At 49.7% G+C, this 16,101-nt stretch overlaps 6 protein-coding genes across 6 annotated transcripts; 5 read left to right on the top strand and 1 right to left on the bottom strand.

Moving 5' to 3' along the window:
* Positions 1–1,105: 1,105 nt before the first annotated feature.
* BP5553_02232 (Uncharacterized protein) lies at positions 1,106–3,180 on the top strand (the record flags this gene model as incomplete). Its single annotated transcript, XM_032010855.1, has 2 exons — positions 1,106–1,387; positions 1,441–3,180. 2 exons carry the CDS (start codon positions 1,106–1,108, stop codon positions 3,178–3,180), a joined length of 2,022 nt encoding a protein of 673 aa, XP_031874909.1.
* Positions 3,181–4,347: 1,167 nt separating this feature from the next.
* BP5553_02231 (Delta-1-pyrroline-5-carboxylate dehydrogenase 1) lies at positions 4,348–6,140 on the top strand (the record flags this gene model as incomplete). The annotated part of the gene is made up of 3 exons (XM_032010854.1): positions 4,348–4,398; positions 4,470–4,577; positions 4,641–6,140. 3 exons carry the CDS (start codon positions 4,348–4,350, stop codon positions 6,138–6,140), a joined length of 1,659 nt encoding a protein of 552 aa, XP_031874908.1.
* Positions 6,141–7,307: 1,167 nt separating this feature from the next.
* BP5553_02230 (uncharacterized protein) lies at positions 7,308–8,575 on the top strand (the record flags this gene model as incomplete). The annotated part of the gene is made up of 2 exons (XM_032010853.1): positions 7,308–7,714; positions 7,792–8,575. The coding sequence occupies 2 exons, from the start codon at positions 7,308–7,310 to the stop codon at positions 8,573–8,575; spliced, it is 1,191 nt and encodes a 396-aa protein (XP_031874907.1).
* A 939-nt stretch (positions 8,576–9,514) lies between these two features.
* On the top strand, positions 9,515–10,696 carry BP5553_02229 (Uncharacterized protein; the record flags this gene model as incomplete). The annotated part of the gene is made up of 2 exons (XM_032010852.1): positions 9,515–10,090; positions 10,148–10,696. The coding sequence occupies 2 exons, from the start codon at positions 9,515–9,517 to the stop codon at positions 10,694–10,696; spliced, it is 1,125 nt and encodes a 374-aa protein (XP_031874906.1).
* Positions 10,697–11,255: 559 nt separating this feature from the next.
* BP5553_02228 (uncharacterized protein) lies at positions 11,256–13,112 on the top strand (the record flags this gene model as incomplete). Its single annotated transcript, XM_032010851.1, has 3 exons — positions 11,256–11,717; positions 11,892–12,460; positions 12,527–13,112. 3 exons carry the CDS (start codon positions 11,256–11,258, stop codon positions 13,110–13,112), a joined length of 1,617 nt encoding a protein of 538 aa, XP_031874905.1.
* A 457-nt stretch (positions 13,113–13,569) lies between these two features.
* Positions 13,570–15,334, bottom strand: BP5553_02227 (uncharacterized protein; the record flags this gene model as incomplete). Its single annotated transcript, XM_032010850.1, has 5 exons — positions 13,570–14,251; positions 14,302–14,492; positions 14,542–14,752; positions 14,815–15,164; positions 15,275–15,334. The coding sequence occupies 5 exons, from the start codon at positions 15,332–15,334 to the stop codon at positions 13,570–13,572; spliced, it is 1,494 nt and encodes a 497-aa protein (XP_031874904.1).
* Between the last annotated feature and the right edge of the window lie 767 nt (positions 15,335–16,101).

The raw sequence follows: 16,101 nt of genomic DNA, 5'->3' as shown, positions 1-16,101 counted from the left end.
CCCTCAGGCCCCCAAAGCAACATCCCCCCGGTGCTTCGAAACCCTCCCCCCTGGCTCCAAGCCACGACAGCGGTGGCCGGCCCTTGACACCACGACGACCCTCCACAGTCCACCACAGTCCACGGTCCACTACTGTGCACTTACTACTTACTTACTGTAAAGCAAAGACCACCCTACCGGAATGCTCCAAGATTTGCGATCTCTCTCTCTCTCTCTCGCTCGCTCGCTCGCTCTCCTGCTGGCTCCTCCTCCTCCCCATACATACACATACACGGCCTTCCTCTTGTTCGGACCTCTCCTCCTCCTCCTTTTGCTCTCCCTCTCATCTACACCCTCATCCTCATCCGCATCCGCATCTTCATCCTCATCCACATTCGCCCCGAGTCCGCCCCGTCCTAGAAGCTCCACCATTGGCGCCGCGCTCGCTCGCCCTCCTCCAAGTACAAATTACGCGGGACCAACTCCGGACAAGTACTCCTCCTGCGCCCCGTGTTGTGTTGTGTTGTGAGTGAGTGAGAGCGCTTGGGTGCCAGAAAAGCAACAGCCACAGATCTCCCGCCAGCACCTCTAAGCGCTGCCAGTTCCTCCGTATGTCAATCATTTCCTTTAAACACCGCTCCGAACCCACCTTCCTCCCTAGAACCCCATTTTTTGACTCTCGCGCAGGATCTTGGCCTTCCCTTGCCCTCCTTGCTTCGGGTTGTTTACAACGCCGCATCTACAATTGAGCTTCCCCTCCACCAGCAATCCTACCTCCACCTCCACCTCCATTCATTCGTCTGGCTGCGGGAGGACTTTTGGTTTGGCTCGTCCACGCATCGATTTACATGCTGCTTTGTTAAATTACCCACGCTCATTCTACGTTGCTCTTGTTCTCTATTCGCGCGAGCCTCTCGCTCGACTTCCCTTCCTTCGGATCCCACTCGACTCGCTCTCAGCGACACTTGACCAAAACACTTCTCGATCGTGATAACTCGGATTATTCGCGGTCGTCAACTTCAACCAACACCTCAATCGGATCGGCACCTGTTCACCAAAAGGGGATAATTCGGTCTTCAGAGCGCGGGGGAATCTCTAGCACCTCGAGTTCGAGTTTCGGTTCAGAATGATTCCGCATATGGATTATTTCGATCCATCTTTCCAGCGCTATTCGCAAGCACTTCCCGCGTACCCCGACGCCCAACATATAAATAACTACGCCATGGCGCACCAGTCCGCCTCAATGATGGGGATGGCTCCTTCGGCGACGAAGAACGAGACAAAACCCCGTCTAGGCAAGGATGAGGTGGACATCCTGGAGCGTGAATTTCAGAAGAACCCCAAGCCCACGACCCAGACGAAACGTGGGTTTGCCGAAGACATGGGGGTAGAGTTAGCACGGATCAACGTATGTTCATGAGGAGCGGTTGCCATAGAGTTTGCTTGCTAAATAATACACAGAATTGGTTCCAGAACCGCCGCGCAAAGCGGAAGCAAGAAAAGAAGCAGGCGGCCTACGAAGCTGCACAGGCTGGGGAGGCAGCATTGGCGTACTCGGACGCGGCCTCATCCCCAGAATTCTTCGGCGGCAATGGGTTCCTGAACGATGGTCAGCGGCTGCCCATGCAGCAACAATCGGCATCTTTCCCCGTAATAACGGGCCCACCACCGCCAGCTGCCTCGTATAACCCTCAATACAGAGATCCCCCAACCGCGACGATCCAATCCCTTCATCGGACAATGGCTGCCGCGCAAGCCGCCTCGCACCAGGACTTTCAGGATGGCTTTTTTGAGCAGGGTGATTTGGCGGCATTTGACGATTGCCTTGTTCACGATTCCTCGAACGAAGACCGGGCTCAATTCCCTGCTTCGGAAAGTTCCATGGCCCAATTTGATGGAGGTCAGAGCTACTCATACCCACCCACATTCTCCAACAATATTTATACCTCGCCTCCATCGAACAACGACGTTGGAGCGTCCCCGGCAGACCGAAATGCTGAAACCCACGCCGCCTTTAATGCGTATCCGACGTCGTCCGGGTCGGACACCAACGGTTCGCATATGATGGCCACATTCCCATCCCAGTTGCTTGCCGCGAACCACCATGGCCTTGCTCTCTCCAACGACGCGGGGAATGATCAAAGTCCCGAAGAGGCCAATGGAGCAAACCATGCAATTGACTTTACGTACGATGTCGCGGAATCTGACGAATCCTCCGACTGCCTGCCCGATCCTTCAACCCAGTTCAAAGCACCACCTCCACCAACAGATATCGCCTCGCGCCGTAAAAATGCGGTTAAACCCGCTGCGCTGACCGCCGAGACGCTGCGAAGTCGCCCATCCGTTGGACCAAGGACAGTATCTCATCCAGATGGCTTCCGTCGGCCGGGGGAAAGTCCAATTTCCTCGCCAATGCGCCGTATTGTGTCGGCGGGAGTTAACCGGAACATCATGTCTGGTCGGATTTGCAAGTCCGGCGGCATTGAGTCCGCGCAACGGTCGCCCATAAATCTGGGTGGTTTTGCTGATGCCGACACTTTCATGGAACACAACCTCCACAGCATCCGGAACCCGCCCTCATTAACGGCGCTCTCATCCCTCAATAGCAGTCTGGCCCCGCCCACTCCGATGTCTCCACGAGATAGGGAAATGACACTCGTCAAGGAGGGCACAAGGTCGACTGCATCGCCACTGGACGGAAGCATGAACTTTGTATTTAACACGGCTGTGCCCGGTTGCTTCACATCGATGGAAGGCGACCAGAATTTGGCGTCGCCTCCTGAGACACCACAGGCCCAGATGGTTGTGCAAACAGGCAATGCATGGCCCAATACCGCCGAGTACCATGAGAAGCGATGGGGTTACGAGGCGCCCGACGAGGCTCTGTTTACGCCTGCCCAAGAAATATTCCCTCGGGAATTGCACATGCCTCAACCAACATATCTCGCGAATTTAAGTCAACCTGTCACGCCGGCCTTCGGTCAGTTCAATAACCCTGATCTGATCTTTAGCCAGGAATCGCCTCAGTACCTGGATGAGTCTCCGCAGTACGCATTCTCAACACAGAGTAACTCGGAGTACTCCTTTCCGGACTCCCAGGGCCAGTATTCCATGGCGATGTCGACTTCGCCTTCAATGAACAAGCAGAAGACCTTCCAATTTTCGAACAGCACTCCAGCAGACTTTTCAGAGAAGCAATAGAAGCATTGTTTTCGGAGTTTTTTCGGATTTGTTCATCTTTATCTATACCAGGCGGCTGCGCTTCTTGCTTCCATCATCTGTAACAATATTCTTTTTTATTTTGCTCGCATGTTCAGCGCTTGCTAGCATTGCCGGACACGGCACGACACTCACTTAATGTAATCAAGATGGCATTTACAGTGTCATTTGTTAATGTTCATGACATATGGGGGAGGGGGGGGAACAGCATATACCCTATCAGCAACACGAGGTATCAGGAGGCAATGATTTATTTATGAGCTTGGCTTCGGCCAGGTCTGGCGTAATGGGATTGGATAAGGAGGGATGCGAATGCGAATCATGTGTCGATCAATGACCATGAGTTGGACTTCAGCGGCATTTTGCGTCGACTATGGAGGGAGGACTGGAGGATTTGCGGGGAGTAATGGGCTCTCTGGTCTGGTTGTGTAGTGCTTCTCTCTAAAATAGAAAACCACAGAATACAAAACTTATTGATAACTCCAGCATTCGCTTTGCATCGCAGACGATTGATAGTGCAGCAGTGAGTTTGAAAGTATTGCGATACGTCGCTATGTCATTGGAGATTGAAGATTGGATTGAGGAGTTCTTGGGGAGCAAAAAACACGGTATGCCTGCACCCAATTGAATTTATATAACGCAACTGATTCCATTATTTTTTTTGGCTGTAGATGTTGTCATCCTAGCCAAGACATCCGGGATCTTCCCACTTCTTATCATTTTTGTGGCTTAAGGGAGCATTGATACTGCGTACTTCGGAGGATTACACTTTTTTTGCGTAATGATCATCTATCGTCGACCGACACCTCCGATAAAGGACGCAAGACAAGCAGGCAACAAGGGGGTTCGAGCTTCCTTGACTAGCGCTGCCCCTCTCTTATGCCGCCGCAAAGCGAGCACGCTGAGCTCCAGGGAGCTTCCTCATCAATACAAAAGCAACAGACAATTCAGGTGCAAACATCCATTCTATCTTCACTGCAACATTCCATCATCCTCGTTGCGGATTAACAAATTAGAAGCCCTTCGAAGCTTCTGCCTATGGCCGCTAAAAATTCCAATTTGAACCTCAGGAGCCTTCAATACTTGAATCGTCGCTTGCAAGCTAATCCCGCCACCAACCCCCGCATTCCCCGCATTCACGGCTCCAAGATGTCGACCATTGCTTCTTTTAAGATCCCGAAGATTCTGAATGAGCCAAACGTAAGTGAGACGGAGGATTCATTCATCTAAGTGCATTTGATTATTGGGGGGGAGGTGCTAACTGGAAGTAGCACCACTATGCCAAAGGATCCGCCCAAAGAGCTGGCCTCACAGCGGCCCTTGAGAGCTTTCAAAAGAAAGCTCCCTTAGAGGTTCCACTAGTTATCGGAGGCAAGGAGGTCAGTGCAAGCTCCATTTATTCATCATTATGATGAAAGTATGGGCTCTAACAGTCCATTTAGATTAAAACCTCGACGATCTTGACACAGCAAAACCCATCTAATCACTCCTCCACAATCGCCTCATACTCCAATGCCTCACCTTCCGATGTCTCCGCGGCCATCGATGCGGCGCTCGCTGCGAAGCCAGCATGGGAGTCTCTCCCCTTCTCGGACCGAGCTGCGATTTTCTTGAAGGCCGCAGATTTGGTTGCTGGCAAATACAGATACGAAATTATGGCTGCGACGATGCTTGGCCAGGGGAAGAATGCATGGCAAGCCGAAATCGATTCCGCTGCCGAGCTGGTTGATTTTCTGAGATTCAACGTGCAGTATGCTGAGGAGTTATACGCACAGCAGCCAGCGCACCACTCCGCTGGGGTATGGAACCGGGTTGAGTACCGTCCTTTGGAGGGATTTGTTTATGCTGTTTCACCATTTAATTTCACAGCCATCGCAGGCAATTTACCTGGTGCGCCGGCGTTGATGGGGAATGTTGTTGTATGGAAGCCATCGGATTCTGCTATTGCATCCAACTGGCTGCTGTATAACATTTTCCTGGAGGCCGGTCTCCCAAAGAATGTCATCCAGTTCGTCCCTGGAAACCCCGAGGAGGTTACGAAGGTCGTTTTGGCGCATAAGAAGCTCGCAGCGCTTCACTATACCGGCAGCACCGCTGTGTTCCGCAAACTTTATGGTTCCATTGCCTCCGGCGTTGCTGAAGGCAGATATCAAGGCTATCCACGCATAGTAGGTGAGACTGGAGGGAAGAATTTCCATCTCATCCATTCATCGGCGGATGTTGAGAACGCAGCCTTGAACACCGTTCGCGGGGCTTTCGAATACCAAGGCCAGAAGTGCAGCGCCACATCCCGAGCCTACGTTCCCAAGTCAATCTGGCCGCAATTCAAGGAAATATTAGTCAAGGAGGCCTCCGCACTATCAATTGGAGAGCCCACAGATTACAAGAACTTCATCGGCCCAGTCATCCATGCAGCATCTTTCAAGAAGCTGTCTGGCGTCATCGACGCAGCGAAAGAGGACAAGGAGCTCGAATTGCTGGTTGGAGGCAAGCATGACAATTCCAAGGGATACTATATCCACCCCACCATCTACGCCACAAACAACCCACAACACCACCTCCTCTCCACAGAACTCTTCGGACCTATCCTCACCGTGCACGTCTACGACGACACCACCTCCCCCGTGGAAGCCTTCTCTGCCGCCTGCGAGCTCGTCGACAGCACCTCCGAGTACGGCCTCACGGGCTCCATCTTCGCCACCGACCGCGCAGCTATCCGCTTCGCCGAGGACGCGCTACGGAACTCTGCTGGGAACTTTTATATCAATTGCAAGAGCACCGGTGCTGTTGTTGGACAGCAGCCGTTTGGCGGCGCGAGAGCTAGTGGCACGAATGATAAGGCGGGGAGCCCGAATTTGCTGGCTAGGTTTGTGAGCATGAGGAGTATTAAGGAGGAGTTTGTTTCCACGACCAAGGTGGAGTATCCCAGTAATGAGGTTTGAGGGATCTGTGGATTCTGGGGAGGATGGTGAAGGGTGGTATGGATTTTGGGAGATAAGAGGGAAGGGGGTTGGAAAATTTGCATTAAAAGGGATAGGAACTTTTGAGTTGCAAAGGAAGGATAAATTGATATGATAATAATGAATATTATGAAATTCTCTTCTACGATGTTCAGGTCTAGGTGCCGGAAAGGTATGTTATATTGCACGGAGTATATAGCCTAGCAATTGTCTCTCCTCTTCAGCGCTGTGCGAAATGATAGTACTGGTATGCACGGGATAAACCCCCGCAAAATCTATTTTAGATCCTATTAGAGAACAGCATCGTGAGGAAGGAACCAGGTATTGACAATAAGTAGTAGGGCGAATAGTATATGTCACGTGATAATCACACGACGAAGTCTTCTTTAGTTGTACGATTATACAGTACTATTGGCAGCTAAAAAGACATATATCTAATTAGTTGTACTACTATATATAATATAAGTAACCGCTTAACAAACTTGATATATAGTCGAGCATAGCTTTTTTTATATGTACTACCTACCTGTTCCCTACCGCATCTATCCTTTAGGTCAGAACTAGGCATACTTCCCATCCACCTAATTAACACATCCCCTTATATGACTCTATTAAAAGTGTTTTGTGTGTTGTGTTTGTGGGGTAAGAGCGGGAGACCTAAGGCCAACGGCCCAACGGGTAGGTTTAACTTAACGCTTCCAGAGAAGTGCCAACCGGGTACCAACTCTTAGTGTGCGATTATGATTATAATTATAGTCATGATTATGTCATTATATAGGTATTAAAGCTATGAGATGTAAGAGGTTTGCTACCCCTGTTTGCCTACCAGGTTACGGTACTGCTATATGATTGTTATTGTGGTCAGGATGATGAATTAATCGCGAGTTATGACGGGAAACCTAGTTGTTGTATAGGACCCGTCTAGTAGTGAATTTCATTAATGACTCAAACTGCCAAGTTATTTAAGAGGTGTTCTATCCTCCAACTCGCTTTCTATACTCCAACTCACTTTCCATTGTCTCACTCACTTTCCATCATCCACTCACTTTCCATCGTCTACTCACTCCTTCCACCCTCATCTTCTATCCTGAAATCTTTTCCAGCTCACTACTCCAACTATCCACGCCAAATATGAATCACTCAGCCATCATGGCGAACAACGTGGGGCTGAAGCCAATTCATGGATATGACAAGAAGACGTATAGAAAAAGCATGCAGCAATTCGCGACCGAACTCCAAAACGCCGCGAACAGGAGCTTGCCGCCGAACATCAAACCCTACAATGGCGTTTTCGTATTGGCTATGCATTGGTCAAACGACAAGACAGGGGTTGCTCCATTAGAGGACGAATTGTGCCAAATCTTCACCTCAGTGTACGGATACACTGTGGAAAAGTATCTTATCGACGCCACGATTCGGCAGTATGACACTCGCAAGCAGCTCCGCAAACGAATGGAAAGATTTTCAGACGATTACGACCAACCAGGGAATCTGCTCATTGTGGTGTACTCTGGGCACGCTGCTTATATAAATCCCCGTGGTGAACGTGTCCTCGCGTAAGTCCAATCTCCAATGACCCGACGCATTTCATTTTAGTTATTTCTTCTATAGCGACGTTACTAACGGCTTCTAGTGGTGAATATAGTGATATCGACATCAACTGGAGCCTCTCCAAACCAACTATAGATTGGGATGAAGATGCTACTGCTTACATTAGAGACACTTATGCGGACGCCCTCCTCATTTCGGACACTTGCTATGCTTCGTCCACTGCTGTGGAAAATACCACCGGCCCAGAGGTCATCGCCGCATCAACATGGCATACCGTTGCAGGAGGCGCGCCCTCCACGTTACCATGGCATTTTGCTACAGGAGGCGCTCCCCCCACGTCGTTCTCGAAGCTTCTGATTACCGAACTCAAACGACTCAACGGCAATCCAGCATCGGCGGCATCGATTTATGCGGAGATCCATCGCAACACGAAACCATCCGCCGAGGCCACGGCATGCCCACTGCATGTCGCAAAGGGTGGCAGAGACAGCATAGCCCTGTCAAAACTCGGGGCTTCTACGTTTGAAAACCCAACTATTATTGGGCCTTTGCAGCCAAAGGATGAACGCGTCCTTATTCAGGTTCGCCTGTCAGACCACAACGGCGTTACTACGCCAGATATTGGACAGTGGACTGGCTGGTTAACGAGCAACTTGCCATCCAATATCTCGAAAACCCAGATATCCACCGAGGGGGTTTTCGATACGAACTCGGCCCTCATTCTGCTGGTTTCCATGCCGTTAGAGGTTTGGACCATGTTGCCAGATGGGGATGATGCGTATGGCTTCATCTCTTTCGTGAGTTCGGGCAATCGCCTGCTGCCGCGCCAGACGACACTTCCACTACGCAACATGGAAAACTTGTAATGACGTCTCTCATTTGAATATCTCACCGCAATTGAGATATTCGGGCGACTTGAATACCTCAATTTGGGCTAGACATTGGGGGGCTGGTTCTAGGAATAGTCTCACTTTGAGACGGGCTAGATAGTTGAATAACTTGAATATAATCATTGTAATACTTCGTGCTGTCCTCGTTGGGATTGGCCTTGGAGACACGCAGCGGGGAATGCCTACTGACGACTGTGACCCACGGTTTCGTCCACCTTCCCGGGGATGGTTTCGTAGCGCGAGTTGTATACTCCTACTTCGTACTTCGTACCTTGGTGTAGTTAACAGTTATTAGCCACAGCCACCACAGCCACCACAGCCACAAGCGGTGAACCCCGGCAATACCCCACCAACTGCCCCAAACTCGGGCTTCGGGCACGTTTTGCTACGACTGGCCAATCTTCCATCTGTCTCTGTCCAAGTCGCCAGGCCCTCAGCTCCAATCAAACGGAGCACGCGACAGCGCAACGGCCTCAGCGGTGTTCTGTTATCACCAGCGAGCTCGCGATTATTGCTGCTCCGTGCTATCGCAGCACGCACTCGACCAGACGACGCAAGTTAAGTTTCAACCGGGACCCGTGGTGTGCTGGGCGACCGCGAGTCTCAGTCGCAATGTCCTCGGGCAGATCCCTCAGTCTGGTCTCAAGTGGTTCCTCCCCTCTTCCGTTTTGTCGTCTTCATCTGTTTCAGTTTGCTACATACCCCATATCTTCGTCTCTTCCTACTCTGCTGGGCGTCGGTGTCTACCTAGGTATCTAACCTTATAATTTCTCAATTGGTTAGCCTCGTCGTACGTGAAGGTCAATGTGCCCTCAATTGAGCAGACACTCAAGACTACCTACCGCAGCAACTCAGAACGAAACCCCCATACCAGTAGCCTCTACCTCTGCCCACGCCTACCAGACACACGATAAAATGCCTCACCCGCAGCTTCCTCTAACGCCTGCTTCCTCGGTGGAAATCAAGGGGCAGGATGGTTCGCGGTTCGGGTCCCTCCAGATGTCCTTCGAACTTCCCCCGCCCGCGGTGCCAGCCGCGGGCACAAGAATGGAGTCCCAGCCGTCGTCATCAAGCACCTCGTCCAAGGCATCGTCCGCTTCGTCTTATCACCCTCCTGCGATTCCTGCGAGCGAGACGGTCAAGACCCGTCGACGCTCCTCCGCGGTGCAGCCGCCGAACAAAGACTCCTTCGCCCTCCCTCCACCACCAACGAGGTCTCGGAAAATAATACAGGTGAAGCCTCGAGGCCAACCGCAAGAAGCAGCAGAGTCCGTTAAGGATACCACGAGAGATGCCCCCTCCAAGGCGACATCAGGCTCGAAGAAAAAACAGCCATCGTCGACGAGCGTTGCGGGCCGAAAAATAGCGAGGAAGACGGCACATAGCCTGATCGAGCGACGAAGACGATCCAAAATGAATGAAGAATTTGGGGTCTTGAAGGATATGATTCCTGCATGTACAGGGGAGATGCACAAGCTGGCTATTCTGCAGGTTAGTTATTGCCATGGCTAGGATCATTGTTAGCAAACGCTGACGTACCCTATCTAGGCATCTATCGACTACGTTCGGTACCTAGAAGACTGTGTGGCCAAGCTGAAGGCCGAGAATAATCGAACAAATTCCACACCAGTCAATGACCAGTGCAGCCTCCCTCCTCCCGCCAGGCGTGAATCCATTAGCACGCCCCGACAATATACTGACGATGGTGATGTGGAGATGGGTGGCTCGGGGGGGCCGTCACCGACATATCCCACTCCCATGGTAAACTCGACTCGCCCATCGGTTTCCCCGGCCCTTATTCCGCAGGACTCCCGACATCGCCAGGACTCATACTCGTCTACATCGACGGACCATCGCCACTATAGCTTCAGCGCATCCTCGACGACATCCCCGGCTCTTGGCCCGTCCGCGTATGATTATTCGAGAAGCATTACGTCGGTGGGTTCGGCGTTGCCGAGTCCTGCTTTGTTGCCGCAGAGGGATCTTGATCAGGAAGCCACTGCTGCCTTACTAATGCTCAACACTGATAGAAGGGGAACTCGAGAAAGTATCAGTGCAAGAGGGGGAATAAGTGTCAAGGATTTACTGAGCACATGAGGTATAGAGATAATGGTTCAAAAAGCCGACTGGAGGCGGATTATTTTGGCGTTTGGTTGCAAGTGTCTTGGTATCTAGGAGTAATCTGAACCTGGGGGGAGGTGGAAGGCGGAATAATTGCTGTATTTGTCGTAATTTGCTCTGATTCATAATGCCGCAAAATAATTGAAAGGTTCGTTATATTAGACTGCTGTTCATAGCCCCACATTAAAGCTTGAAATAGGTAGTGAAACATGATGAGTGCAGGTCATTGTGCGGATAAGCGGGTAGGGCTAACGCTACTTAAACAGCAGTAAGTGCTAGTGCAATGACGAAGCCGATGACCTGATAGTTATTTACATGCCAACCTATTACCTACAATATATGTTGCACTGAATATGCAAGGCTGGCTTGGCCGATTTCCCATACAGATTCTCTTACATCAACTACCTTGGCAAATAAAATCTGATGACGACGCATGCCTCTTCCACAATTCTGCATTCCACCCTAGTTCACCGTACTTTGATTGATTTCTATTTTGCTCACGTTTTAGCATTATTGTAATCCCCAAGCTCCAAAAATGAAGAAGTTCTTCTCCAAACTTACAGATTCGGATCTCTTCCCCGGCCAGTCTCACTCTTCTCACCCTCCGCCTCAGGAATCCCACCAGCCATCCACACTTCAAGCTCCTACACCTACGGATGTCTTTCGGTACAGATACCACCACGGTGTCAACCTCGGCAGCGCTTTTGTGCTTGAGAGATGGCTTACTGGGTCCATGTTTCCCGGCTCTGCCAAAGGCGGTAGTGAACTCGACGCTGTCACCGCGTCAATTAAGGAACATGGAGTAGAGGAGACGAGAAGGAAGTGGGAAGAGCATTGGAGGGGTTTTGTGAATGAGGGGGATTGGGAGTTCCTGGTCAAAGAAGGGAGGGGTACCAGTATTAGATTGCCTGTTGGGTGGTGGATGATGGGAGATTTGAGAGAGATGTGTAAAGGCAGCGAGTGGGAGGGGTTGGAGAGTGTTTATTCGGGTGCTTGGGTGAGTAACCAATTTTGATATTTCTCTGTGGAATTTTTGAAAACTGCCCTTGGAGTATTGCCCTGGGGAGGGGAAGAGGATGCTGAAGTCTGGTCGGTATACAAGTTGAGAGGCCTGAAACATTCACAATTACTGAATAATATCGAGAGAGTGTGCTGATCAATAAATCTATAGACGGCAGCCAAAGCTCTCATAGCCCAAGCTCGACACCACGGCATTGGTATCCTCATTGACTTGCACGGCCTCCCCGGCGGTGCAAACGGCGAGGAGCATTCCGGCACCAGCAAGGGAAAAGCCTCGCTCTGGGGCCATAAGAAGCATCTATCACGGGCACTAGACGCTCTACGCTTTATTGCAATTGAAATCCGGGGCCTAGATAACGTGGTCGGGATCCAGATCTTGAACGAAGCATGCCATAACCCGCACGGCATGCACGAGTTCTATGAGCATGCTATCAACACCATTGCTGAAGTGGACCAGAACATCCCGGTTTATGTTAGTGATGCGTGGAATCTCGGTGACGCTTTGAATTGGGTCACGGGAAGGAATCTGTGGTCTGGTCATGGGAAGCCTACGAATCCGATTGTGATTGATACGCATCGGTACTATACCTTCAGCGATGAAGATAGGAGCAAGAGCCCACAGGAGATTATCGGGACTATTGGTGGTGAATTGGGGGAGTTGGATGGGAAGGCGGGGAGTCTGTCAGATAGAGGGGAAGCCCAAGTCATTGTTGGGGAATGGTACTTATATTTCCATCTTGACCCCGTTTACCATCGTATACTTTTCAGTTATTAATAAATCAACAGGAGCTGTGTCCTAGACGGGCAAACATGGTCGCGGGTCCAACCCGAAGAAAAAGACCACCTCGTCACGCAATTCGGCCATGCCCAAAGCCAGAAATGGGCGCAGAAAGCAGGTGGATCATATTTCTGGACGTGGAAAATGGACTGGATGGATGGCGGGGAATGGGGCTTCGTAGAGCAGACCAAAAAGGGAAACATCTACATTCCTGGCCACTTAACTCTTCCAGCCCACGAAATCCCCGCCCGTGCAAGCCATGCGCAGAATAGCAGAGCAGAACTCGGCGCCGCTGCGAAAGGAAATCATGAGGGGTACTGGAACCAGACGTCTCCCGGCCAGTATTTTGAGCATTGGCTTTATGGTGGAGGGTGGGAAATCGGCTTTTCAGATGCTATGGCGTTCTTTACTATGAGGAGTCAGGGGGCGTTAGGGGAGAGTGTTAGAGGGGAGGGAGGGGATAAGATTGGCTGCTTGGAGATCTGGGTTAAGAAGAGGTTTTTGGAGTCTGGAAGGAGGGGCCCGTTGAAGTGGGAGTGGGAACAGGGGTTCAGAGCTGGTGTTGCAGCTTTTGAGGGGGCAGTGGGGATTTGAATTTCGGGGGCGATGTTGATATTTCAGAAGTACTTCCCATTCCGAGTGCATTGGGATTGAGTAGGTGATCGAATTGATTGAAGACGCCAATGATGAGCTCTCAAATGGTGGAGATAAGCGTTTCAAGGATGGTGATTAGGAAGGGACTACAAGCAACCCCTTCTCCTGAGCTAATGCCAAGACCTACATACTACGAACTGGGAGACTTACAAGGAGAAAAGGTAATTTTTTCTAAATTCAGGTGGATCGCAAGCAGCATCTTGCTCGATTGATATACTAAAATAGTCAAGCGATATACAAAAGATTGATAGGGATGCTTTATGACATATTTTATTCAACTGCGCGAAGAACCTATTAAGCATAAGGAGAATATAGATTAGCAAGCTGGAATGGAGTGTTATAAGGGCAGCAAAAACCCCCAGTACTGATTTCCATACTTCTCAAGATCAGCAATAGCTTAACCCCTCACAACAGGATTAAGCTTAACCATCAAAGGCGGCTTCAGATACACCATCATAACATCCTGATTCTCCACCCACCCCTTACTCTTTTCCTCCAGCACGAGATCAAAATTCCACACCAGCCGCGCGAGGATCAATCTCATCTCAGCAAACGCCAGATTCCTTCCAATACAGTTTCTAGGTCCCACACTAAATGGCTGGACCACCTTCCCCTTGTCATCCTTGAATTCGGCATCACCTAACCACCGCTCAGGCACAAAATCCCAAGGGCGAGTGAAGTTAAGAGTTGAATGATTCGCGCTCCATTGGTTCACGGCGACAATGGCATTGCCTGGAACGAAGTGACCGGCAACCATGCAGCCTTCTGGGGGGGTGACACGGTTGAAGCTTGCTGGCGCGGGAGGGTAAATGCGTAGGGTTTCGCTGAGAACTGCGAGCATATAGGTTAGGTTGTTGACACTGACAATGTTTATTTCGTCTTCGGTTTTAAAAGCTGTTCGTATTTCTTCAGTGAGTTTGGCGTATATTGAAGGGTGCGTGGTTAGGTAGTATGTTACTCCGCTGAGGAGCGTTGCTGTTGTTTCCGAGCCCGCAAATATTAGGGGTCCCGTTGTGGGGACGAGTTCGTCAAATGTAATTCCTTGGGGTTGGTTGAGTTGCTTTTGTGCAAGCGAGAGACTGGATGAATTAGTTTGGAGTTTGCTGGACTAGTATTCGTAGACACTCACAAATCTGGACGAGAAGTCGATGTCTCGAGCCTTTTCTTTAATACCGCTTTTGTAAAGTCCTTATGTCGCTGCTCTTTTGCCTTGATGCTTTGAGGGAGGAAAAAAAGGACTATCGGGACTAGTCCATAACTGCTCAAGAGGCCCATAAATACCAAGTTCTTTAAATGAAGGAATATGGATTGCACCCAGAACTGTTTAATATAAAATTAGCTTGTTTTGGGGACATGGTGGCATACGTACATGAACTTGCGACGTTTTGAGACATTCAAATGATTCCCCAAAGGTTAGATCGCCAATGATATCAAATGTTATGAAATTGAACCATTTGACTACGTCAACTGGTTCTTTGGAGTTTTCGTGGAGTCTCTGTATTAATAGATCCACATAGCTCTTGATGATGGGTTCTTGATCTCTCAGTGCCTTCTCGGAGAACCCGTGGGACAAATTTCGCCTAGAAAATAACCACTAATGAGCACAAATCTACTAGATAGCGGGATTTTAACAAGACCTTACCTCATTCTCGCATGCTTAGAATCATCTGGCTCTCCCAACAAACCATGGACACCATTTTCATGCGTCAAGAACTGGTTTTGATCTTTCATCAACTGGGTATTTCGTGCAGCGGGCTTCCCGTAGATATCCTGCCAGGCAGCATCGAGAATAAAGGATAACTCGTTGGGGGAGAGTCGAACCACTGGTCCGTATCGGTTGTGGAGCTCGAGGGTTTTGTACGGTATAACTCCTTTCGTTAGGTAGTAGGCACTGGGAAACCTGCTGGCCGCCCAGAGAGCGGGTCCGGGATATTTGGATAAGGGATGGAAGTAGATTCTGTAGAAGGATAGGATAAGGATATAGAGTACAGTCTATGGTTATTGGGTTAGTAAATGATGCTTTCATCAATTGAGGAGCTGGGTTGGCGAGTGAAGGCTGATAAACCTCTGCGGTGTCAGCTTTGAATGGCATTACAACTTACGCAACAAACAATCCCAGACGCAACCGAGAGAATTGTCCAGTTCTCAGCGACCGGGGCCATCCCGAATATATAAATGGAGCTTCTAAACAATGCGGAGACAAAATCCACTCCTGATGTTGCCTAAGACGTGAAGCAAGGAAATAAATTTCAAGTTGTAGAGATGGATGGCTGAACAGCGAGCATGCTGCCCTTTAAGGAATATTGAGCATGCAGTTTACTGCCTCGGACGCAGCCGGCTGAATACGCGCATTAAATCCAGATTGTTTGTTACGTGTGATCCAGATGCTGGTGCCTATTGACCCTGGCTGCATATGAATGCGACGACGAATAAAAGCCACTGCAGAGGTAAACCAACAATGAAAATAGGATTGTAGGGATAGAGAAACAATCTTGCAATCCATCAAAATTGGGCCAATTATTTAGAGATATAACGCACGGTGATTATCACGGCCCCAGATTTTTCATTTATACTTGTGATTATGTAGGGCAACTTTCTCTCAATCAAGGAAGAATAACAAGGATAGCAAGTCATATAATGCCACGCTCAATCGAAGAATGTCTGCTAAATAAACCAACATTCCAACATTCCGATATGGCGAGATGAATGAACTGGTTAACAGCCATACAATGTTGGAAAGTATAGGATGAACGAAAACTATCCCGAACTATAAAAGAAAGCCGGCAATTAACCATCAACCATTAACCATCAACCATCAACCACGCAGAGAACTCACACATTAATTCGCGGTAAAACTCGGATTGCTTAAGCATCTAATACTTCTATAGTTCAGATGCATTGGGTATCATCGCCAAACTCCATCGTCAAA

Source organism: Venustampulla echinocandica (genome assembly GCF_003357145.1).
Source record: "Venustampulla echinocandica strain BP 5553 chromosome Unknown scaffold_0, whole genome shotgun sequence".
Lineage (NCBI taxonomy): Eukaryota > Fungi > Ascomycota > Leotiomycetes > Helotiales > Pleuroascaceae > Venustampulla > Venustampulla echinocandica.
This window is presented reverse-complemented; position numbering and strand designations above follow the sequence as displayed.